Source organism: Ranitomeya imitator, chromosome 7 (genome assembly GCF_032444005.1).
Source record: "Ranitomeya imitator isolate aRanImi1 chromosome 7, aRanImi1.pri, whole genome shotgun sequence".
NCBI lineage: Eukaryota > Metazoa > Chordata > Amphibia > Anura > Dendrobatidae > Ranitomeya > Ranitomeya imitator.
The window spans coordinates 57,770,676-57,795,261 of NC_091288.1; the positions used below are offsets into that span (position 1 = coordinate 57,770,676).

General features: G+C 46.4%; 1 protein-coding gene across 4 annotated transcripts in view; it reads left to right on the plus strand.

The window, feature by feature from the left end:
• The window catches only part of PCNT (pericentrin), a 159,775-nt gene that overhangs the window by 40,201 nt on the left and 94,988 nt on the right, over positions 1 to 24,586 (plus strand). For all 4 annotated transcript variants that reach the window (XM_069733270.1, XM_069733273.1, XM_069733271.1 and 1 more), the window contains exons 13-20: positions 270 to 436; positions 1,926 to 2,146; positions 2,878 to 3,541; positions 12,489 to 12,707; positions 12,785 to 12,934; positions 13,499 to 13,645; positions 17,298 to 17,449; positions 18,408 to 18,577. In XM_069733270.1, the coding sequence (XP_069589371.1) occupies positions 270 to 436; positions 1,926 to 2,146; positions 2,878 to 3,541; positions 12,489 to 12,707; positions 12,785 to 12,934; positions 13,499 to 13,645; positions 17,298 to 17,449; positions 18,408 to 18,577 (1,890 nt within the window). The remainder of the gene's footprint in view (positions 1 to 269; positions 437 to 1,925; positions 2,147 to 2,877; positions 3,542 to 12,488; positions 12,708 to 12,784; positions 12,935 to 13,498; positions 13,646 to 17,297; positions 17,450 to 18,407; positions 18,578 to 24,586) is intronic.

Here is a 24,586-nt window from a genome sequence, read left to right on the forward strand (position 1 = left end):
TGGCTCGGAGAAAAGGATTTTACGGTGAGTACTCACAAATCCCTGTTTCCCACTCCTGGTATGAACAGTTTAGTTCTCGTGGAAATAACTGGTTTGACCATGCGCATTATTACAGCTCTAAACAATGAGTAGTATACACAGAATGACTGCATTTTGTTTTCCAGCTGTGTTAGGCTTGTTTGTCCTCAGTAATGCAAGAGATGGCGTTAATGACTCCTCAGTAGGGTCTAATGGTGCTCATGTGTCTGCTATTGTAACGTGTCTTGTAGAGATAACAAGGATGCAACTCCAGAACACCCATGACTCTATAAAGCCTGGCGAAAAAGCACAGGCTCTGGGTGACAACGATCAGACCTTGGGTGTAAAATGGCCCAGTGATGGAGACGTGATGAATTCAGGGTCGCCCTTTAGTGATCGCCATCCTCTTTTAAAGAAGGCAAGTTTGGTCACCCTCTTCAATTTTGTTTCTTTTTTTTGTGATTTATTTTCAGAATTACTGTTACCCCAGTGTGTATTACTTTGCTATCACACAGGGCTCAGTTACACTTGCTGTTTTTGATTCATCTTAATTAGTTTATGGAAAAAGCTTTTCCAGTACCTTTTTCAATAATGCACGTCACACTTTCCTTTTTATGCTTTCCCCTTACGCATTGTAATGTGTGTACTTGCACTTTGAAGGCAAAAGGTGCAAGATGATATTGGTAATTTTAATTTGTGTATAGTGGTTACTCCATTAAATGGCTACTTATACTGACGTTAAATGACCATTTCTATCTCCGATGTGTTATATGTGATAGAATTATGTCCCACCTCTATGTCTAAATCTATATTGAAGACTTTCAGCAACTCCCAGGGGAGAGAATAGAGCCGCACATGCAACACCACCTCTCCATAGTCGTGATAGATGGGGTCCTATTCTTCAAATTGATAAAGCGGTCCCATATTTATCATTTATACCATATCTCATGCTTACGCCATAAATGTGCCTTAGAGGCTGCCCACTACTAGGATAACCCCTTCTCAATCTGAATGTTTGCCTACATTAAAATAAAAAAACATGTCTTATCCCCTCCATTGCTGTCGTTATTCCAGCGGTGTCGGCGCTCATGTTCAAGGGGCTCATGTGATGTTGTTGCTTCACACGGGCCCTGTGCCCAAATCAGAGCATGCGTCACTGTTCTTGGTTTCAAACATATTGAAAATCATGAAGTCAGAACTGCGTCTGCTCTCATTTCGTGTTGGTTGAATGTCTGAATCCAGGAACAGTGAAGATGGCTCTGATTTGGGCTCAGCGCTCGGGCCAGGTAACAACCTCACGTGATCCCCAGGAAGGCTAGTGTGGGCACCTCTGGAACGGCACCATAAAGGAGTATGTGTTTTTATTTTGATGGAGGCATTGAGACTGAGAAGGGGTTGTTCTAGATGTGGCCCACCCCTTTTAAGAATACTTCTTTAAGTTAACAAGTATTTTTATTGGGAATTGCTTCTGTCGTGTTGGCCTATTCGGCAGCTCTTTTTAAACATCATCTCTGTTCCCAATGGGATGATCTAAATTCCCTATAAATGCAAACTGGGTAGTTCTCAGATATAACTTTTTATGTTGTCTCTCACTTTTCTGCAACCTCGGTTTGTGCACGTTTTGCATCCGTACACGGTTCAATCCGACATTTTCCTTGTGCTCAGTCTGTGGTTTCTCATACCTCCACATGCTCACATTTCGTTGCTGCTTTGGACTGACAATGGTAATGTAACGCAGCCTTCTTGCTTATGGCCATGGATATTCTAAATCTCTGCACATCTGCAAAATTAAAGGGGAAAAAATCCTAATATTGTTAGTCTGTCGCATATATCTCAAAAATCCCAGCTGATCTTTTCAGGGCATGCATATTTGCAACTTGTTCCTTATTTCCCTTTATTTTAAGCAGAGCGTTAAAATGTGCCAAACAGATTTTGAGTCCGGATCAAAATCTGGTGATGAAAAACAGAAGCAAGGTGATGGAGAAGTAAAAAAGTCCCAGCTAGAGGTATTGCAGGCTCAGCATGCTAAGGAGCTGGAGTGTGTCAGAGAAAAGGTGACAGATGACTTGGAGATTACCAAAAGATTGAAAGAGGAGAAAGAATGTGCGATGAAGGAAGTGGAGGAAAGGTGAGCTGTGTGCAGTGCATACGTATTCATTGGTATTATTTAGGCAATATATACTTTTACGGTACCCCCAGTGATCAGCTGTTCCTGGCGATGGCCAGAAGGGCTCCTTGGGAGATGCACCGCTCTGGCAGCGGTACAATGGCCACGGCCAGATACTGCTCATCTTGCCCGCTGTTTGAAATCAATAGGGGGGTGGATGTTTAGTACACGGCGGCTGCCACTATACCGTTGACTGAGCTGTGCCGTACAGCTCCACAGCTGAGCACTCCCGGCCGGCACCAGGAAAGGATAATCGACAGTGACGCCAGGTGTCACACTGCCACCGGTTAGGTCATCAATTTCTATCTGAAAGAGAGCCCATCACTGTAAAGGTCCCGGACAACCACTTTAATGTGAGTGCATACACACAAACTAGAACCTTTCGCTGTATTAAAATTTAATTCCTTGGTACTAGTGATTGACATACACCATTTGTTATTCTTGCAATATTTAGACGTGGCGACACACTGCATTTATCTGTACTTCATGTTACAGCTGATAATAATGGACACAAATGCAAATGTGTGTATTGTATGATTTATTCTGAAATTAATAAATGAATTAAAAAAAAATTTAATTCCTTTTTGTGCATTTTAATAGTTTTTAGGTTTTGCTTGGAATTTAACATTTTTGAAGCTTGTTGCATTATTGTAGGAAACCTTTCTAAATGATTCGTCATTGTCCTCTTCTAGGATTGTACAAGTACACACAGAAAATGCCAAGCTACAGAAAGATCTCCTGAGAGAGACACTAATAAAGCCGGCCTCTGGGGAATATCAGGAGGCTGGTAATGATGATCCTAACTTGCAGTCAGGTGAGATGCTTATTTCTGGTGCTTCTGAGGAGAAGCACAATATAGAATCTGGTGACAATGACTTGACTTTTAAAGCTCCCGTTGTGGAGAAAGCGACAGTCCTATTAGAACTGTGCTCTACCGAAGATCCCAACGCTGGCTTCTCAGAGCTCCAGAGCCTTCACAAACAACCATACATTCAGTTAGCGGAGTTGGTGAAAAAGCACCAAGAAGAGCTCCATGCTCGTGCCCTAGACTACGAAACGCACATACAAAGCCTAGAAGCTTCACATCTGGTAAAGCTGGACAGCTTGGAGTCGTCATACCTGGCGGAGATACAGAAGATTCGAGATGAACATGCACTTGCTGTGGAAGAGCTGGAGCAATGCTTGCTCCATAGACTACAAGAGAAGGAGAAAGAGGCTCAAGATCAGTTGGAGCAGTCCAGAGTGCAGTGGTTACAGCAACAGGAGCAGGAACTGGAGCGGCTGCGCCAGGAGCTGGCATCCATACAGTTGGCGAAATTCCAGGAGATGGCAAAAGAGTTGCAAGTTGCCCACAAGGTGAGGAGAAATGTCCATCATGACTTTCTTACACGTTGGTGTAATACAAATTCTTATCTACCAAATTCTAGAATTGAAGTGTGTGATGTGTGTCACGCAGGAAGTAAACCTTATTTTACACTTTATTCCCTTTATATTATACGTTGCATACATGGCGTCGTAAGATGGTAGGGTGAGTTACCTCAGCTTGCTTTTATCTTAACCTGAAGGGTTTTGTTACGGTTCTTTTTGTGTTAGTGATTCAAGGGTTTTGTTTCATGACAATTAAAAACCAGCTCCAGCATTTCTCCTTTTGTTAGTGGCCGGGCTCCGCACCTGCCAGGTGTCTGCACCCTCCCAAGGCGTCTTGTTGCCAGGATAGAGTTTTATTGCTCATTAGGTCTAGTCTCTGGCTCACGTCTACTTGTAAGAAGCCTGAGATGCCAGATTATGATGGGGGAGAGGATGGATAACCCCATTAACTCTTTAGTGCTGTCAGTGTGCCAGTTCCCAATGCTGCTGCTGAGCGTGTTACAGTAGGGTTGTCCTGCTACTCGTATTATATTACCCCCTTACAGACTGCATTCAATGTCGCCAACTGCATCTAGGCGGTTAGATAAGGATATGTCTTCTAACTTAGCAGCACGTCAGTCCATGGTCTCAGGGTGCCTATGGGTTCATAGTGATGGGTGAAAGCCTAACAACGGCCTGCCTAGGTTTTATGCTTTTTACTTTGATAGACACAGCTTAATCCCTTAACTACCTATGACGTATATTGTCATGGCTCTCAAAAGGCTGAATGAAGCCGGCTCCAGAGCAGAGCCTGTATCTGCCTGTAACAGTTTAAAGGGAGTCGGTCACCCTAAAATGCATGGTCAATGGGTTATACAGTGTTGTAGTGGACCCCTATAAAAGCCATTATACCACTATCTGTTACTGGTACAGTACCTGAGAAATTAACCTTTAATTCATATGCAAAACGGGAATCTTCAATGCAGATTTGAATTGGCTAAGAGTTTGGTGCTCAGTTACGCCTCCTTATCTACATATTTAGGGCTTTCATTCGCTTCTGATTGACAGTTTTCGCTCTGGATGCTGGCAGCATGATGCCGGTGTCCAACTGCGTGCACTCGGGTCAGGTGCCTTCTCGCGGTCTTATTTGATGTGCTAGTACACCCAGAAGTGTAGTGAGCGCCTTCAGAGATGTGCATTTAATTGTCTGCAGTATTAAAACCATACATTACATGGCAAAAAAAAACAACAAATGCCATAATTGCCATTTCTCAGTTGCATCTTTGGGGGACACATGAGACCATGGATGTGCTTTGCTGCCGCCAGGAGGCTAACTCTAAGAATTAATTTAAAAAAAAAAAAAAAAAAAAGTGCTCCTCACCATCAGGCTATATCCGCCAACCAAAAAGGCCTCAATTCCCTTCCAAAGAATAAAAATCAAATAAAGCGTTATTAAAATACCTTGTGTACCCCCAAAATAAGTTCTAATATATAAATATATTTATTTAGAACTAAAAAAATGAAAAAACTGTTTTTGCTAAAGCTGGAAACATTCTTACAGTCACTGCCAGGTCTTTTCTTTTTTTTTTTTTTAAACATGGAATGAATGCTGTAAAAACAGAGCCCAAAAAAGAATTAAAGCAATTGTGTTTTTTTTTTTTTTTTGTTTTGTTTTTTTTTTTTTTTCGGTCTCCCACAGCCCCACCAGCAGCATTTCACTCTACTCTGAATTTTTTTTTTTACTTGCTTTTCAGTACATTTTGTGGTGAAATTAATGGTGTTAGTCAACTACGGCTCATCCCGCAAAAAAAACAAAGTTCTTAAATGGTAAACTTAATGGGGATAAATGAAGGGGAGGCTATAAAACAAAAAAGCAAAAATGATTAATGTCCAGATTAAGGGGTTAATAGGTGGCTTGTCAGTTTGCCAATGATAGGCAATAATTCTTCAGTATGCAGAGTATTCCACGGCATCATATCTGCTTTTAGGGCATTCTAAGAGCCATTACCTTTCTTATTTTTCTTTTAATGTTGCTGTTCCTGGTCACTTTCTCGTTTTTTACTAGAACCATTCTGGGTACAGTGTACTCCTTACTCTGCTGTTCTCGGAGGATAGAATAAGAGTCTTGACAGTGGCTGGATCTGGTAGATGAATTGCATGAATAGCATCTTTCATTGTAGATGATGAAAAACCCTCCTTCTACTAATATCATTGCTGTGATTTTGTGATGTATGCATGTTTTTACCCTTCATATCAGACTTGCTGTTTTTGTAAGCCTTGGTGTACAAACACTCAGTTTGGTTGAGTTTGCATGTGTTTTTAAACCTTGGGAAGAGGGGTGCTGATGAATCCTGAAAGTATCAGGTGTTAAAATTCAATGTGTCTGTTCCTTCTTTGCCCGAAAATTATCTGATGCAAAGCCCCCTCATACACATTAGTATTCCGTTCTTCTGGAATTCAGCTGCCCATGAAGGCTGGGGCTTCATGTGACAGTTTAGTTGCCCAATAGATTTGGAGCAACTCGCTAAAAGTTAGATATCTTTCTCTTAGGCCTTTTCTTAGTTGGGTGACTTTAGACCTGCACCTTAAAACTGCCATATGTCAATGTGGTGCAATGTATGACTTACCTTGGCCACAGCCACCTAGAAAGGTGGGGATCTGGGTCCCGTGATACCTCTTCACGATTCCTCTAGGATTCCTGCATGGGTGCATGCACACAGCAGTATACGGGCTCAATAGAAGGTTTATGACCCTGTGCACATTCAATATATTTATCTCTGTACCTTTTTATAAGAGTAGATTAGTACTTTTGCAGTACTGCGCTAATCTCACATGGATGATAATGCCTGCATAGAGGTGGGTATACAAATTAGAGACCGGTCAGCCAAACACTCATCTAGCCAGCAGCTATACCTCCATACCACTTCTTGGATTCAGCTGAGTGTTTGTTCTTCCACCTTTTATAGACATCTTATTTTACAATACATACCCTGCCTGAATGATATTTTCTCCTTTGCCTGATTGGGGGACACAGACCGTGGTGTATGCTGCTGCCACAAGGAGGCTGACACTAAGTAATATAAAGAAAGTTCTATCCTCCTCTGCAGTATGCACCCTCCTGCTGGCTCTCAGCTAACCAGTTCTTGCTTGGTGTCCGTAGGAGGCACTTGGGTCTGGTTCAGACCCCAACATTTTTTTTTTTTTTTTTTTTTTTTTTAACTTTTCTGTAAATTTTTAATTAACGGAGTGAAGGGGACGACGGATCCTTTCAAGGTTCCGATCTCCCCCGAATCATCAACAGGCGAGAATGCGGAGAGTTCCTCCTCGTACCCTCTCCTGCGACGTGGGAAGCCAGGCCTAAGCTCACTTCAGGGGCGACGGTTCCTTCGAGTCCTGATCTCTCCACACCAGCAGCAGGCGACCACTTGGACTGTCGCCTCCATGTATCCTCTCCTGGAGCCAGGCCTATAGTTGGGCAACTGGCCCTGTCCACTCGGTGGGCTTGAACTCCATGGATGTACAGAGGCCCCTCTCTTTGGCGTCTGAGCAGCCCCCACTGTCTCACCACGGTTAAAGCAGATGACACAAGGAGGCAGACGGATCCTCTCCACCTCCCTAACAAAGGGATGGCGGATTGGGGTTTATCCCTCTATCCCTGCATCGGCAGCAGAACAGTAGAGTGTGTGCGCTTTCCTCGGCGCTGAAACCCAGTCATCGCGGCGGCTCCATGCCGGGACGCGCACCGATGGTGAGTGGATCCGGTCAGCGATGGGCCTCTGCAGTGGGATATTCACTTGCTGACAGGCAGCCTCAGCTTCCCTGTGGCCCACCTCCCTGAGGTAACGCTTCGGACGGCTGCAAAGATTTGGCCCCCGGCTTCGGCCGATGTGTAGGCCGGAAGCTGCGCCAGCACTATGGCACGCTAAGGCAGCTCCGCCCACCTCTTCTGGCGCTTCTTCCCTGGCACGGGAGCTATCTCTTCCCTCGTCAACGCTGGTATTGCTCATGCCGGCTGCAGATATTTAGGCCCCGGCTTGGGGCCTATTCATGGAAGTCACGAGGCTCCATCCACATATTGTCTGTGGCTCTGCCCCCAGAATTGGCGCCTCTCGCTCTCTGCGAGACTTTACCACCTCTGAAACTCCCGGTGCCCATCTTGGTCCACCCTACCAACACACACACGCGCGCGCACACACACACACCCGCGCTATGGGTTTGCATTAAAGGGGCACAACGACTCTGCAACCGAGTAAGGAAGTACTGCGTGAAGGTACATGACCAGTATTCCATAGTCTTAAAGCCACATGACCAGTATTCCCTGGTCTTAAGTGCCCTTAGGACCAGTCTCTGAATATGGATCTGATATTGCCTTGGTTCTGGACTCACAGAACTTCAGAAAAGGATGGATTTGCCTATTTATCTCATCAACCAATCTCTGTAGATTGACGAGGACTTCGGTTCTACTCTAGATAACGCAGCGTCACTCATGAGGAAACTTAACTCCCTCGCAGAGCATTTGCCATTCACCCGGACAGGTAGCGTCTGGATAAGCGATCCACTGGACAGAAACCTCTGCAAGCTCGGTATCCTTTTTCAGCCAATATGCAAACACGCGGGTTGTCCACTCCACGTATACCCACCTAAGAAGTGAGATACCATGCTTGGTCTGATTCTTAAGGGTGACGGATCCTTTTTAAAGGGTACCGATCTCCCTACACCATCGATAGACAAGCACATGGAGTTTTACCTCAATGTATCCTCTTCTACAGCCAGGCCTAACGCTGGACAACCAGCCCTGTCCACCCAGGGACCTTAACTCTGTGGATGTACAGAGGCTCCCTTTTTGGTGTCCAAACACACCCTCTGCATCTCCACTATTTAGCAGATGATGCAAGAAGGCGGACGATCCCTCTCCACTTCCCTGTTAGGAGGATGGTGGATCGAGGGTTCATCATTTTATCTCCGCACCGTCAAGAGAGCAGCGATAGTAAGACAGTTTTTCCTAACCTTCTGCATGCAGCCGCGCATTCTGTCACTTGGCATTTTAACCGGGTAGAATCTCCTGTGATATACCTACCAGTATCCCTACCCAATGGGTCATCAGTTAAAAATACAACGGACTGTCAGATAGCAAATCTAGTTTGTTCCATCTTGCGGCCTCCAGTTCAGCGCTTTACTCCTCCTTAGCTGCCGCATGTGTTGCTAGAGCAATGGTCTCTTGGTCAGAGACCTTTTTAACTATTTTGATTTCCTAAAGACTCAACCACCAGTGGATCAGTTGTCCAGGATGGTCTAGATCTACGGGTTTTTGTTTCCAAAATGGTGACCGAAAAGTATGACCGACCCTGAACCTCAAACGTCTACTAAGCTTCACAAGGTCCCCCTTCTTCGGATGGAGTTCCTCCGCTCAGCCATTACTTCAACGGAAAAAGGTGGAGTTTCTGGCATCCACCGATATTCGGGATGCTTACCTTCACATTCTTATGTTTTCCCCTCATCAAAAACTCCTTCCCTTTCCCTTTTGCGAACAGCATTTTCAAATCACGACTTTGTCCTTTGGCCTTGCTACCGCACACAGTGTTCGCAGGGGCTATGGCGGCTGTCACGTTCCTCTTGCACCCTAGAGGCATGGTCGTCCTGCCCTATCCGGTCGACTTTCTAGCCGCTCTTCCAGCCCTGCGCTGTGTCGTCTTTATCTCTTGCTAAACCCTCTCTTTCCTGGGCTGGCAGCTAAACTTAGACAAGTTTGTGTTTTTTTTTTTTTTTTTGTTTTTTTTTTGTTTTTACTCATTTCCAGCCCAGCAGGTATCCTTTTTTGAGGATGATCCTGGAATCTTCCGGAAGGTTGGTGATTCTCCCTTGAGTCAAGGCCGTGGCCCTTCAACAGGGAGCTTGCGCACTTGTTCATTCATCCCCCTCATTCCATTCGATTTGCTAGGCGGGTTCTGAGGAAAATTGGTGACGACAATGGAAGTGTTTTCCTTCGCTCCTCTCGTTTTCTGCAGGTCAATCAGGCTTTCAAAGGGTAGTCTCTGACCTCCTTCCTCATCCAGGGGAGATCCTTTCTCCCAGTTCAATGGTTATTAGTGACTACCGATGCCAGTCCTCTTCTCCTGATCATTGTTCTGGGGATCCGAACGGCACGGCTAGTTGTACGGCAGGTCCACTGCCTTCTGGCAGGTCTCCCCATCTATTTAAATTGGACAATCCCACGTCTGTACCATACGTCAATCTAGCAGGTACCCACGGTCAAGCATCACGGCCGAGGTACCTCACATTCTCTAGTGAGCCAAGATCTATCATTTGGTGATCTCGGCACTACACATCTCAGGAGTAGAACTCTGGGCGGCGGACGCAGTCAGGGTCCCGCCTCATGTGAGTGGGAACTTCACCCGTAAGTCTTCCATCAGATTTGTCTTCTCTGGAGCACTCCAGATGTAGGTCGGATGGCGTCCAGACTGAATGCCAATGTACTCTAGTTCATGGTTCGGCCTCCAGATCCAAAAGCCATCGCAGTGCATGCTCTGGTCCTTCCACGGTACCAGTTTCCCCTATTCCACTACTTCCGAGCTCTTTTTGGAAGCAGGAAGGGCCCTAGTGATCCTGGGAGATCCGCATTGACCATGTGAGGTTTTTCTCGGAGCTAGTATTTTTCCGTCTTATTGCAACAAAACTGCAAATATGGACTTCCTCGCAAGGGAGTCTTCACATGTGGTTCTTCCCTATCGCATACAGTTAGATCTTTGGGACCTTAATGATCCTGGGAGTCTTACAGTAGACTCCTTTCGATCCGAACAGACTTTACTATCAAGGAAGGTCGCCCCCCTTTTTTTTTTTTTTTCTGCAATCTCCTCATCCTGACGAGTCTTCAGAGCTAGCCGCTCTGTTCTTTCAGACCTTTTTCCCTTATTACGATCAACGCAAGGTTGCCCTCAGGCCATCCCTGTCTCTTGTTACCAAGGTGGTATTGTATTCCCACAGTTATGAGGGCATCGCTCTTCCCTCATCTCTTTCCGCACAAGTCCACATAATGGAATGGGTTCCCCATATTCTGAACGTGGTGAGTGCTCTGAGTAGGTACGTCTCGAGGGCGGCATCCTTCCGAAGGTTTGACACTTGATTTGGGCTACCTCACGGTAAGAGGACGGCTTCCTGACTGTTACAGGAAAGGTTTAGCCGTTTCATCGGCCATGTTAGCTTGGTGGATTTGTTACACCATCCTGGAGTCCTTTCGTGTTATATGTCAACCTATCTCCCTGTCAATCGAGGTTTCTTGGACTCTAGGCACCAGGCATCGGTACAGCACGCTTGCAAGGTCGTCCAGTCCGCATGCATTCTTGAAGCACTATAATTCCCAGACTTCTACAGATGTGAGTCTGGACAGACGGACTCTGCAGGCCGTGGTGTTGCACTTGTAAGTAGCGGTTACACAGGGCCTGATCTGATGTTGTCCCCACCCAGGGACTGCTTTGGGACGTCCCACGCCTGTCCCCCAATGAGGCGTAGGAGAAATAGGGATTTTTGTGTACTCACCGTAAAATCCTTTTATTCAAGACATTCATTGGGGGATACAGCTCCCACCCTGTTATTAGCTTGTGCTTGTTTTATAATCTTAGCATGCTATACTCTCATAATGTAACATGTTATACGCTCATATATTGTTTATTGATCTCCTACTGCGTTTGCACTGAACTGGTTAGCTGAGAGCCAGCAGGAGGGTGTATACTGCAGGGGAGGAGAGAACTTTCTTTGTATCACTTAGTGTCAGCCTCCTAGTGGCAGCAGCATACACCCACGGTCTTTCCCCCAATGAATGGCTTGGCGAAAAGGATTTTACGGTGAGTACACAAAAATCCCTATTTAATCTTCTGCCTTCTCCATCAGTATAGCTGCAGTATTTTTACATTGTTAGTTGGTTTCTAACTGAGATCAACTGTCCTGGACTCCACAATGGCGTTTGTAAGAACAAGGCAGTGCTGAGCCAAACTCTATTTGTTGCTTGCTGCTGACTGACAGATCAGGGATGGGAAACTGATCTGTTCTTGGCAGACGATTTAACTCTGCTAGGAACCAGGTAAGCATGTAAAACCACACAGCGGATATACTGATACAGATGGCAGAAGATAGAATCGGCCAGGCATGGTTCTGTATAGGAGCATACAGTGCACACAGGTGAATGCTACACTTAGATTAGCTTGATGGTAATTCGGAGAGATGAGGCTACTCAGAAGAACATCGGAGCGAGGGGTCTGCAGCACTCAGTAGAAGCAAATCCTGCTGGGAAATGTAGTTTTGGCAGATAAATAGGCGTTCCTATTCATTATGTGAGGGTGGATGCACAAAAAGGCAGAGATGAGAAAACACACAAAGGTTGCAAAAAAAAGTTTGGGCTTAGTCCGTGTGTATTTAACAAGAAGTATGCATTTGCTGTGTTTTGTCTAAAATAATGTGATTCTAGTAATAACCCTTTTAAAGGGGATGGCCCAGCATTACATATCACACCCACTGTATAGATCATAGAATATTATGTAGAATGTACATGCTGTTAACTCTTCAATGGATTATTTTTTTTTTGTTACTTGCACCATATAGCGTCGCCTGCTGTCCAATGTGTAAATCAATGTGCGTGTCCATCTAATAAGCAGAGTACTGTTGGTTGCACATGCTCAGTCACTGTCCCCTTAACCAGGTCTCTCACACCATCACGCTAGGCAGGGCAGCACTAAGTACCAGGGCAGAAAGCTGTTCTTAATCGCTGCTTCTCAAAGTGGTGGCTGTGGGGAGAATCATAGATGTATGACCAACAGCACTCCACTTATTAGATGGACCTGCACATTGTTATACGGTTTGGCACTAATTAATTTAATATGTATAAACTCCTTAATCTGGTTTTCCGCGATTACATGTTAACGATCCCAATCTAATCCTACTAGTTAATCTATCCTACTACTTTTAGGAGGACCTTAAAGAGGAGCTCGATCAACAACTTTTCCAAATCGAGGAGGAAAAGAAACAGGCCTTAAATGTCTTACAAGAGGAAGTTCTAAGAATGGAAGCTCAGAACCAGCTCGCCCTCCAGGAGCTCCGCGACCTGCACAAAGTAGAAGTTGAACATCAAACCGTCAAACTGCAGGAAGAGCTGAAGAAGAGGACAGAGGAGCTTCACAAGCAGGAGGTCAGTGATTAATCTGTCCTAGTGTCTCTAGCCTTGGCTCCATGTACAATCATTTATGTCCTCTGGTCTCTGTACAGCTGATTATTGCAGAACTTACTAGTGAGCGGCAGGCTCTGGCCACAAATCTACAAGGACAGTCTGATCAGCAGCTGCGGTGCCAGGAGGAGATCGAGATGTTGAAGTGTCAGTCGGAGATGTTGTTGGAACAGCAAATCGGTCTCCTAAAAGTAAGACGTGCTAATGCATCATGAAAAATGTATGTACTGTATATGACACACTGATCAAAACATTGAAAGTTAGAGGACGCTGGAATATTCCTCATTAAATTGCAAACTTGGAGTGCGTTTACTCTGGCCGACGGGGGGTCTTAAATAGCTGCAGATCCGCTATTGTAACCAGTGTAACTAAGGATCGATTTAGAGATTCTGTTGGGAAGCAAGAAAAAAGGTGCGTCAGTTATGGGGTCTAAAATAGTATTTTTGTTTCTTCTAATGTATTTCTTTGTATTAAATATTTAAATGTGTGTTTTTGTTTTTTTTTTTCTGTGTAAAAACTGGAAAATCTTTTGTGGTTAAAAAAATAATAATTTTTTTTTTTAAATAAATCGCTCCTTTAGACTAGACTATACCCCCTGTTATAGCGAGGTTGCGCCCTTTTGTTAGTCAATGTCCAAAGTGTCTAATGCGCATAATTAATATGGCTGACTTCACAAATAATAGTTCTTGGTGCAGCGTTACACCGAAACGCTGACGTCTTTCACTTAATCTCCCTGAATGCATTTGTTTTCCCAGGATGAATTCCTTACAGAGAAAATGTCTGCGTTACAGGAGCTTGAAGAACGGTTCAGTAATGACCTTGAGAAAGCGAGAGCTGAGCATCAAATGGAAAAGGATCGCCTTATGAAGCAGCTGGAAGCTACGAATACAGAAGTGTTACAGGTGTGTAGTGGATATTCGGGTGAATTCACGGGTAGCGGATTCGCTCTTAATATGAGCAGCAGAAGTGACGCAGTAGAAGTTACAAATCTCTTCCCCTTACTGTAGAAAGTGTCCTTGTGAGTTTATCTTGGATTTCACCAATTTTGTTGTAGCCGGTGAAGTGGAGGTGTAACCGTAACCATGAATCGGCAGTGAAATCCGCTTGTAATAGTGGTGGATTTTGCTTGTTGATCTGCTAAGTGCTGACATGACTTTAATTATTCTTTGAGTTTGCGGAGTCTGAAAAGTTGATTGCCATAGACCTACTTTAAAGGGAATGAATCCTCAGAAAATTAGCTGCGGTTTTAAATCTGATTTCAGTGTTAAATACTTATTGTTTTAATTATGTTTGATATTGCATTCTGTAAAAACAAAATGCATATATAATCTGGTAATGTTGATACTGGCCTTTGGAGCTTTATTAGGGTATGTGCACACGTTGCGGATTCTCTGCGGATCCGCAGCGTTTTTTGCAGTGCAGAAACGCTGCAGATCCGCAATTGATTTACAGTACAATGTAAATCAATTAGAAAAAAAAATGCTGTGCACACTTTGTGGAAAATCCACTGCGGAAACGCTGCGGTTTAAAAGTAGCATGTCACTTCTTTTTTGTGAATCTGCAGTGTTTTGTACCCATTCCATTATAAAAAACCGCAGGATTAAAAAACGCAGCAAATCAGCACAAAAAAATGCTGCGGTGCGGAACCGCACAAAAAACGCGACAAATCTGCAGGTGCATTTTCTGCCAGGAGAGGCAGAATCCGCACCAGAAATTCCTAAGCCTAATCCGCAACGTGTGCACATGGCCACAAACTTGTTCTTTATAGAAGACTTACAAATTTCACTAACAGACCGAATTTTACAGTTTACACACTATTTGCAGTTGATAACAGGTTCTCACGGTCGCAATAGGAATTGTCACAGCGGTCCTTGCTTCTCCGTCCTTCCAATGACATTTGCACACGCTCATTAGATGCTTCTGAACAAAACATGGGGGTTGAGTCAGCCTATTACTGCTAATGTGCATGTGAATTTCCTGAAACTGGAAGATAGTCTAAAAAAAAATAAAATGCTATAGTGGGAAAACAGCAAGATTTCTAATATTTGTTTATATACAGATGGTGATTTGAAAAAATAAAAATGCATTAAACTTAAAGGGTTATTCCGATCTTCAAGATTGTATCCCAAAATGTAGTAGGTGTAATAATATTGGCAATTATTCAGGGCTGTGGAGTCGGAAAGCCGAACCTCCAACTCCTCAATTTCCCTGACTTCCGACTCCATGACTCAGACTCCACAGCGCTGCCTCACTACTGAGCATGTACAAAAAGTGCAGCACAGATTCATCTCTACTAACAGCCGAGATCCTTAGATCAGGAACAGAACAGACCTTTATAGGACATTTCATAACTTTCCCAAATTATGAAAACCTTTACAGCACATCCTGCACTGAACTACTGAACCCAATTTATTATATATTGGTTGTCCATTTTATTCCAACTCCACCAAAATAGACGCTACTCCCGAATCCACAGCCCTGCAGTACCTCAAGTTAGAAATGTACAGTTTTTCTAATTAGCTGTCTTTCCTCGTTTGCAGGATGTTGGGTATCGATGGTTACGACCATTGATGTAGTGACAGTTAAGGTACCTTCACACATAACGATATTGTTAACGATATCGTTGCTATTTGTGACGTAGCAACGATATCGTTAATGAAATCGTTATGTGTGACAGCGACTAACGATCAGGCCCCTGCTGGGAGATCGTTGGTCGCTGAAGAAAGTCCAGAACTTTATTTCGTCGCTGGACTCCCTGGAGACATCGCTGGATCGGCGTGTGTGACACCGATCCAGCGATGTCTTCACTGGTAACCAGGGTAAACATCGGGTAACTAAGCGCAGGGCCGCGCTTAGTAACCCGATGTTTACCCTGGTTACCATGCTAAAAGTAAAAAAAACAAACACTAGATACTTACCTACAGCCGTCCGTCCTCCAGCGCTGTGCTCTGCTCTCCTCCTGTACTGTCTGTGAGCCGGAAAGCAGAGCGGTGACGTCACCGCTCTGCTTTCCGGCTCCCAGACAGTACAGGAGGAGAGCAGAGAAGCAGAGCGCAGCGCTGGAGGACAGACGGCTGTAGGTAAGTATCTAGTGTTTGTTTTTTTTTACTTTTAGGATGGTAACCAGGGTAAACATCGGGTTACTAAGCGCGGCCCTGCGCTTAGTTACCCGATGTTTACCCTGGTTACCGGCATCGTTGGTCGCTGGAGAGCGGTCTGTGTGACAGCTCTCCAGCGACCAAACAGCGACGCTGCAGCGATTCGGATCGTTGTCGGTATCGCTGCAGCGTCGCTAAATGTGAAGGGGCCTTTAGTTAGCTAGTTGCTAGTGGTCATAATAATGGATACCGAAGATCCTACAGTGCCTGCACATGAAAGAGACCTAGCGAATCAGAAGAACTAAACTAAATTTCTAATTGGAGGTATTTGCTACTATTCTTTAATAAAAATAATAATAATAATAATAATAATTAATAATATTGCACCTACTACATATTGGGATATGATATTGGAGATGGAAGTAGGCCTTTAAGCCCAATATTAAGTAGGACGCTTTCTAATCACCTGTTCAATCCTGACTCGATAACCCCAGACGTGCTGGTTTGTGAAATGTTATACTTTTTTTTTTTTTTTTTTCATGAAATACCATATTTTAGTTAATTTCTGCCAATCCTAAACCGTTTCACATTGAAATTGGTTAGGTTTTAACTCTGTTAAACAGTAATGTGAGTTTATTGGACTCTGTAGCCTGTTACCACTTATCTACTCTCCACATTTCCACTGGTACATTTCACTGTTGCAGCTGTATGAGATGAGTTTTTAGGCTTTTTGTTTGTCTTTTCCCATATGACGTGATTTTTTTGCTTCTATTGAAAAGAACAACCAATTTTGGATCGAATGCTGTAATCTGATGAGCGGAAATAGTCACAGATATTTATTCTTCAGTACAAAAGCCCTGCCGATGTATCTCATTGTGAATGTAACTCTTTGCACCTGCCACATGGTTTGCATCATGTCCTGTCTGGAGTTTTCTTTCCCCAAGTCTTCTATATTGGGACCTGTTTTATTCTGGAGGAGCTCAGTTTAGGAGACCCTTCTGGTGTGTGCCTGTTTGTGTTTTTTTTTTTTTTTTTTGGCACCAAATGCTGCCATCATGTAATTCCTGAAACTCTTATGTTTAAAGGTGTCAGACTGTTAAATTATTCACTTTGCATGTAAAAGGAATCTCCGGGCAGGGAGGTGTCTGCGTCTTGTGTTTTGGTTTCTTAAGCTTCCAAGCTGTTGTCTCGGTGACTGGTCGAGAAGTGAAGCTGCATTCACCAGCGAGCAGTGCCGGCTGACTGCTTTCTGCCAGCTTTAAGTTTGCAAAAACTTGTTAGCACGTAACATTATCGCCCCAATAACTTTCTAGAACCTGCAATAGAGAATGGAAAGCAATAACTACTTGTGGACAACTTTTATTAGATGGTCTTGAAGAGCAACTTTAACAAGGGGTAACATGTTTGGGTCATGATCAGTTTTTTGTCCATTTTCTCTATGATTTGTAATCTTCAGCTGCAGGATAAAGTCTCCTCTTTAACGAAGGACATGGCTGCGTCTCAATCCCAAATGGATGTTCTTGTGCAGAGGAGAGAGCGGGAAAACCAGGAAGGAGAGCACTTGGTGGCAATGCTGCAATCGGACGTGCATGCCGCACAGCAGGAGCGGTGAGTACACAGCTGGGTCACTTCGTCTCCAAGGTTAAGGTTTATTAGCAATTTGCCTTTGTTGGCATTTATACAAATTCGGATATTTTCTGTTTAAAGGGGATTATTTGGCAATGTTCAGAGCCCCTCAAATTCTGTGTTGGAAACGAACAATGACGTTACATCTGCCGAGACCCGTGCATTCTAAGAAACATTTGCGTTATGACTGATACACCTGCCGAGACGCATGTATGATCGACAGGTATTCTGCACATGACCCACACCTGCTGATCGTGCATGAATCTCGCCCATTGTATGGGTCATAACGTCATTGTTGTCATTTCCCTCCATTACTGAAGTGATGGGTTCTAGACCGCGTAGAATAATCTAATTTAAGCAAAGTTAAAAAAAAAGAAATGTTTTCGATAGTCGTGAAAATCGGATCTTGGCTTATATTCTTCTAGAGGCTTTGAAAAAAGACAAGGTTGCATTTTGGTGGTTGATGTGGACAATAATTAATAAATTACCGGTAGATTCTATATGTATCGGTGAATGTTTAAGGTTATTGAGAAAATAAAAAATATTCTAGCTGTATAGAGATAATGGTGAATGTTCAGTTTGACACTTGCTGTCTAGCAGCTCCAAGACTGTGATGGAAGAGTGAGTAGTAAGTCAGATTTAGTTTAATGTTAAACTAAGAACCTAATTTTCAGTTATGTAATTTTTTTTTTTTGCCTAGTGCATTAGATCAGTTTGACTTCTGGGTGTGTTTTTTTTTTTTCCTTCTACAGTTATGGGAAATTTTAATTTTTCTATAAGCAGTCTCAGTAGTGCAGCTTGTCACATAGATTAATCTCTCGGCCCATCTTCCTACTCTGAAGAGAGGTTTTCACATGGACTCACATTTTGAAACCGGTTTAACCCCATTAAATGTGTTTTGTCGATGTTGTCAGTAACCATATAATTGTGTGCCTACTAGGAGGAAGCTGCAAGATTCCTGCCAGCGTCTTCTTAAGATTTTTGCTGATGTCCTTAAAAGCACTCTGGTGACTGAGGATTTAATTAGTAAAAAGATTGGTCTGTGCTTGGACAACAGCCTGTCTCAAACCGTTGATGAAAGAACAATGGACAACTTGGCAAAATCATTAGGTAGCCTTCTCATTTGTTCATGTTTTAACTTGAGTTGCAATATTCCCAGGAAGATAATCAGGTCTTTGAAGACAAGCTCCAACTCTGGAGGACATCTAGCTTTCACTACCCTTTTTTCAACTAATTTGAATTGGCAAATTTTTAATGGGGGTTTTGTCTTCTGTAATGTCTGGCTCCATTACTAGACTATACTTAAAGGGGTTCTCACAAGGCCACTGTCAATAAGCCCAGCTAGTGTGTTTAGAAGCCATGGGGCTGGCTGTATAATGCTATGTTTTGTGGGACAAAATCCCAGCTTTCCGTATTAGCCATAATATGGTGTAAGGAGGGAATATTGTTTCTAGCATTCAGTAACTTGTGTAAATGTATTATGTATCCAATGTAGTTTACTTTTCTCCTTCGCCACATTGGGGGACACAGGACCATGGGTGTTATGCTGCTGTCCCTAGGAGGCTGACACTAAGCTGAGACAAAAAAAGGTTAGCTCCTCCTCTGCAGTATACACCATCATGCTGGCTTCCAGAGACCCAGTTCAAGCTTAGTGTCCGTAGGAGGCACACTGATTTTTAATCTTTCTATTCCGGACGAAGGGGGCGACGGATTCTTTCATGTTCCGATCTCCCCCGAACCAACAACAGGCGAGCACGGGAGTTTCACCTCTCCGTATCCTCTCCTGCGACGTGGGAGCCACTGCCTGAGCTGACCCTTTTGGGCGACGGGCCCTTTCCCGGGCACCGATCTCCCCTCTAAGTACAGACGAGCACTGGTGTTTTACCTCCAGTATCCTCCTTTGCAGCCAGGCCTTTTATTGCTGGACATCTGCCCTGTCCACCAGGTTTCACCCTCGGCTGTACAGAGGCTCTATTACCTGTGGCGTCCGTGCAGCCCACTCTGCATCACCACTGTTTTTGCGGCTGATACAGGTGGTGGACGGTTCCTCTCCACCCCCCTTCAGGGGTCGGTGGATGGAGGCTTCCCAACCCCTGCACCGTCCCTGTCTTTCACCCCAGGCACTCCTCACTTCATCACCTCAGGCCCCTTGTGGCTCCATCGGGGTAAGGGGGGGGTGTCGCCGGCTCGGCGGTCCGGAGGGCTCTCTCTTAGGGCGGCACACTTTTTTTCTGGGCTCCTTATATTCCGGCCATCAGCGGCCGCGCGCCGGGCCGAAGCCGAAAATTTAGTCCCCGGCTTCGGCCTAGCACAGGCCGCATCCCGATAGGCTCCGCCCCCCCATTACGCGTCATTATACGGCGCCGCCCCTGGGTCCTGGTGCTTCTCGCTCTCTGCGAGATCTCCTCTCCCTATTCTCGGTGGCCATCTTGGATCGTTCCTCTGCACGCCGCTAGCTCCTGCTCTCCAGCCGCACGTGCAGCGTTTTCTCCGTTCTGTCATCAGCACCGCCGCCGCCTTCTCCTCTCTCTCTGCGGGACACAGGACCTAGGGTAAGGAGACCACGTCAGGTTCTCCCCTGCAGCGCCGCCCTCGCTTCCTTAGATTTAGACCCCGGTCTATTCTTACATTAGGGTACACCATGTCCCAGTCAAAGTCTAAAAAGTCTTCTAAGGTGCATACTACCTTTTTTTTTTTTTCTGCGTGTACCACCTGCCAGGCTCCACTTCCTCGGCCTCAGAGCTCCCCCCTCTGCTCAGCCTGCGATGCCCCATGTGCCCAGGAGCCCTCCACCAACTCCGGTGTACCTTGTCCCCCCGCGTGGGTCGCGTCGCTTTCGCAGTCCGTGGATTTTTTTAGCCAATGCCATCAGATCCGTTCAGAACCCTCCTGGGGAACGGGGCAATCCGTTACAGGTGTTAAGAGATCCCTCCGTATCAGGGGAATCGTCGGCCAGCAGGGGCCGCTCGCTCCGGAAAGAGGCACGGTCATCCAGAAAACGGATCCGCACTACCTTTCCTGAGCGCTCACCTCGCCACTCAGCTTCTGGCAGCTCCAACTCTCGCTCACCCTCTTTGGGGGCTCGCAGCGTTCACGACTCTGAATATGAGTCTGATGTATCCTTAGACCCGGAGGCTCCGGAGTTTAGATCTACGGTTGACTCCCTCATTGTGGCAGTCAATCACGCACTTAAAGTGGACGATGACTCTAATGCTGCTCCGGACCACGCAGTCTCCTTTACCAGAACCAAACGTTCTCATAAGACTTTCGCCTCTCACCCAGATTTTCTTGAGATAGTCAAACGACACAGGGAGCGTCCGGATAAGCGTTTCACGGGAAAAAAGGACCTGGTATCGAAGTATCCTTTTTCAGTAGATCTTGTGAAAGACTGGACGGATCCCCCACTAGTAGATCCTCCGGTTTCGCGCCTCGCTTCCAAAAACGCTCCTATCCGTTCCGGAGGGCGCTACGATTAAGAGTCCCACTGAACGCCAGCTAGATTCCCTAGCTCGCTCAGTGTACGAAGCCTCAGGTTCTTCAATATCTCCCTCCTTCGCCGCGGCTTGGGTGGCCAAGGCATTGGTTTCCTGGGCGGATGCTCTAGCGAAATCCATTCATGAACAGGATCTCCCGGCTGAAATGGCGGACCTTGCTAAACAGATTGCCATGGCTGGTGATTACGTGATGTACGCATCTCTCGATGCAGCGAATTGCGCAGCCTCGGCGGCCTCAAACGCCATCACTATCAGAAGGGCTATTTGGCTCAGAGAGTGGCGCGCAGATTCCTCCTCTAAAAAATCTGATTTCTCTCCCTTTTCAGAGCGGGCGTCTTTTTGGTGAAAAGCTAGACCAGCTTATTTCCGACGCTACAGGGGGAAAGAGCAAGTTCCTTCCTCAACAGAGGCCCAAAGCGGCCTTCCAGCGCCAGCCATATTTTCGTTTTCGGCCCTTTCGTACCAGCCCAGCCTGGTCCAATCCTGCCGGTTTCCCCAGATCGGACCGATCCGCTCGCTCAGACAGACGTTTGTCTCTTTCAGGCCGAATCCGTCCTGGAGAGGAAAGCCTAGGCAGCCCAGGACCAGAGGTTCCAGACCTCCCAGATTCCCTTCTCAATGACTCGGGAACGGCGCCAGTCGGTACCACCAGAGTAGGCGGACGCCTACTTCTTTTTCAGCAAGCCTGGCTCTCCGTCGTTCACGACGAATGGGTCAGGGATCTGGTGTCGTCTGGCTACAAAATAGAGTTCTCCGCTCCCCCTCCAACTCTGTTTTTTCCCTCTCGTCTCCCCAGTTCGGGAGCTCAGTCTCACGCCCTCCTTTGCGCCATTCACTCCCTCCGCCAGAGCGGGGTCATTGTTCCGGTTCCGGAACACGAGAAGTTCAAAGGTTTCTACTCAAACCTCTTCGTCGTGCCAAAGAAGGACGGGAAAGTGCGCCCCATTTTGGATCTGAAGCTCCTGAACAAGTGCGTAAAAGTACGACACTTCAGGATGGAATCGCTCAGGTCGGTCATCTCCTCGATGGAAAGAGGGGAATTCTTGGCATTGATAGACATCAAGGATGCCTATCTTCACATTCAAATATTCCCGCCACATCAAAGGTTCCTCCGCTTTGCCGTTCTAGAGGACCATTTCCAGTTCACGGCCTTACCCTTTGGTCTTGCCACGGCACCCAGGGTATTCACAAAGGTCATGGCGGCCGTCATGGCCATTCTTCATTCGCGAGGAGTGGTCGTCTTATCTTACTTGGACGACCTCCTCATAAAGGGTCCGTCTTATCACGCCTGCGAGGCAAGCGTCCACATTACCTTGGATTCCCTTTCACGCCTGGGCTGGTTGATCAACTTGAGCAAGTCCTCTCCAGTTCCTGCCCGACGCATCTCCTTTCTAAGAATGATCCTGGACACTTCAAGGGGTCTAGTCTTGCTTCCTCGGTCCAAGGCCCAAGAGCTTCAGCAAGGAGCCCGGACTCTCTGCCATCCTCGCCCGCGACCCATTCGGTTCGCTATGAAGATCCTGGGCAAAATGGTCGCAGCAATCGAAGCGGTGCCTTTCGCTCAACTCCATCTCCGTCCCTTGCAGCAGGCTCTGCTGGACAATTGGGACAGGAGTCTCGCATCTCTCGACCGTCCTTGCCCGTTGTCTCCGCGGGTCAGACAATCTCTTGTATGGTGGACCCTGGGTCCATCTCTTCTCCAGGGGAAGTCCTTTCTCCCAATCCGCTGGTTAGTGCTAACTACCGACGCCAGTCTCCTCGGCTGGGGTGCGGTGTTTCTTCACCACTCTGCCCAGGGCCGTTGGACTGTTCGGGAGTCGAGGCTCCCTATCAACATTCTGGAGATTCGTGCGATCAGGCTTGCTCTGAGTCGCTTTCACGCCCTGCTTGCGGGTCACCCGATACGAGTCCAATCAGACAACGTCACAGCGGTGGCTTACATCAACCACCAGGGGGGTACCCGCAGCAGGGCGGCGATGCAGGAGGTCTCCCACATTCTTCGTTGGGCCGAAACCAACCATTCCACCATTTCCGCGGTGCACATTCCGGAAGTCGAAAACTGGGCAGCGGACTTTCTGAGCCGCCAGGGCCTTGCCTCGGGGGAGTTGGAACTCCATCCAGAGGTTTTTCGACAGATCTGCCTCCGCTGGGGGACCCCGGACGTGGATCTGATGGCGTCCAGATTGAACGCCAAGGTCCACAACTTCATTGCGCGTTCTCGGGATCCTCAGGCCATCGGAGTGGACGCGCTGATATTCCCTTGGAATCAGTTTCAACTCCCATATGTGTTTCCTCCACTTCCCTTACTGCCGAAGGTGATCCGAAAGATCAAGACGGAGGGGTTCCGGTCATTCTGGTCGCCCCAGACTGGCCACGCCGCGCTTGGTACGCGGAGCTCGTTCAGCTCGTAGCCGACGTCCCCTGGTGGTTACCAGACCGCCCAGACCTGCTTCGCCAAGAACCGATCTGCCACCAGAGCTCAGGGGCCCTACGTTTAACGGCGTGGCTGTTGAAACCTGGATTCTAACTCGAGCTGGTTTCTCTCAGCAGGTCATTCCCACCATGCTAAGCGCTCGCAAGGCGTCTTCCGCTTCCATTTACCACCGCGCCTGGAAGACCTTCTTCTCATGGTGCAGGCTCCGAGGTCACCCTCCGCTAGTCTTCTCAATCCCTTGCATCTTGGATTTCCTTCAGTCCGGGTTGGATTCCGGCTTGGCACTGAGTTCCCTCAAAGGTCAGATCTCAGCGTTATCCATGTTGTTCCAACGCAGGATCGCTGCCAACCTTCAGGTCAAGACTTTCATTCAAGGGGTCTCCCATGTGGTACCCCCCTACAGAATGCCGTTAGAGACCTGGGATCTCAACTTGGTCCTGGGGGTTCTTCAGGAACCTCCATTTGAACCCCTTCAGGACGTTCCGCTTTCTGTCCTCTCCTGGAAGGTTGCCTTCCTCGTAGCCGTAAAGTCTATCAGACGGGTCTCAGAATTGGCCGCTTTATCCTGCCGGGCTCCTTTTCTTGCCTTCAATCAGGACAAGGTAGTCCTACGTCATTCTCCGGCCTTTCTTCCTAAGGTGGTATCATCTTTTCACCTTAACGAGGACATCATTCTTCCCTCTTTTTGCCCGCAGCCAAAAGATTCGATCTGCTATCCAGGAATCCTATCGGGTCAGGGGCACTCCTATCCCGGCGGGGATTAGGGCACACTCCACTCGGTCGATGGGTGCTTCCTGGGCCATCCGGCACCAGGCTACAGCGGAGCAGGTGTGCAAGGCTGCTACGTGGTCCAGCCTGCATACTTTCACAAAGCACTACAATGTCCACATTCATTCCTCTGCGGACGCGGCCCTTGGTAGACGTATTCTGCAAGCGGCCGTTGTGCATTTGTAGTCAGATGGTACACGGCGTTATTTGGTTGTATTGTTTCCCTCCCAGGGACTGCTTTGGGACGTCACATGGTCCTGTGTCCCCCAATGTGGCGAAGGAGAAATAGGATTTTACGGTGAGTACACACAAAAATCCCTTTTCTCCGAGCCACTCATTGGGGGACACAGCACCCACCCTGGTAGCCTTACGACTCGTTACCTTTTTTAGTTTTTGACTGTTTTGTTGACATGTTATACTCTA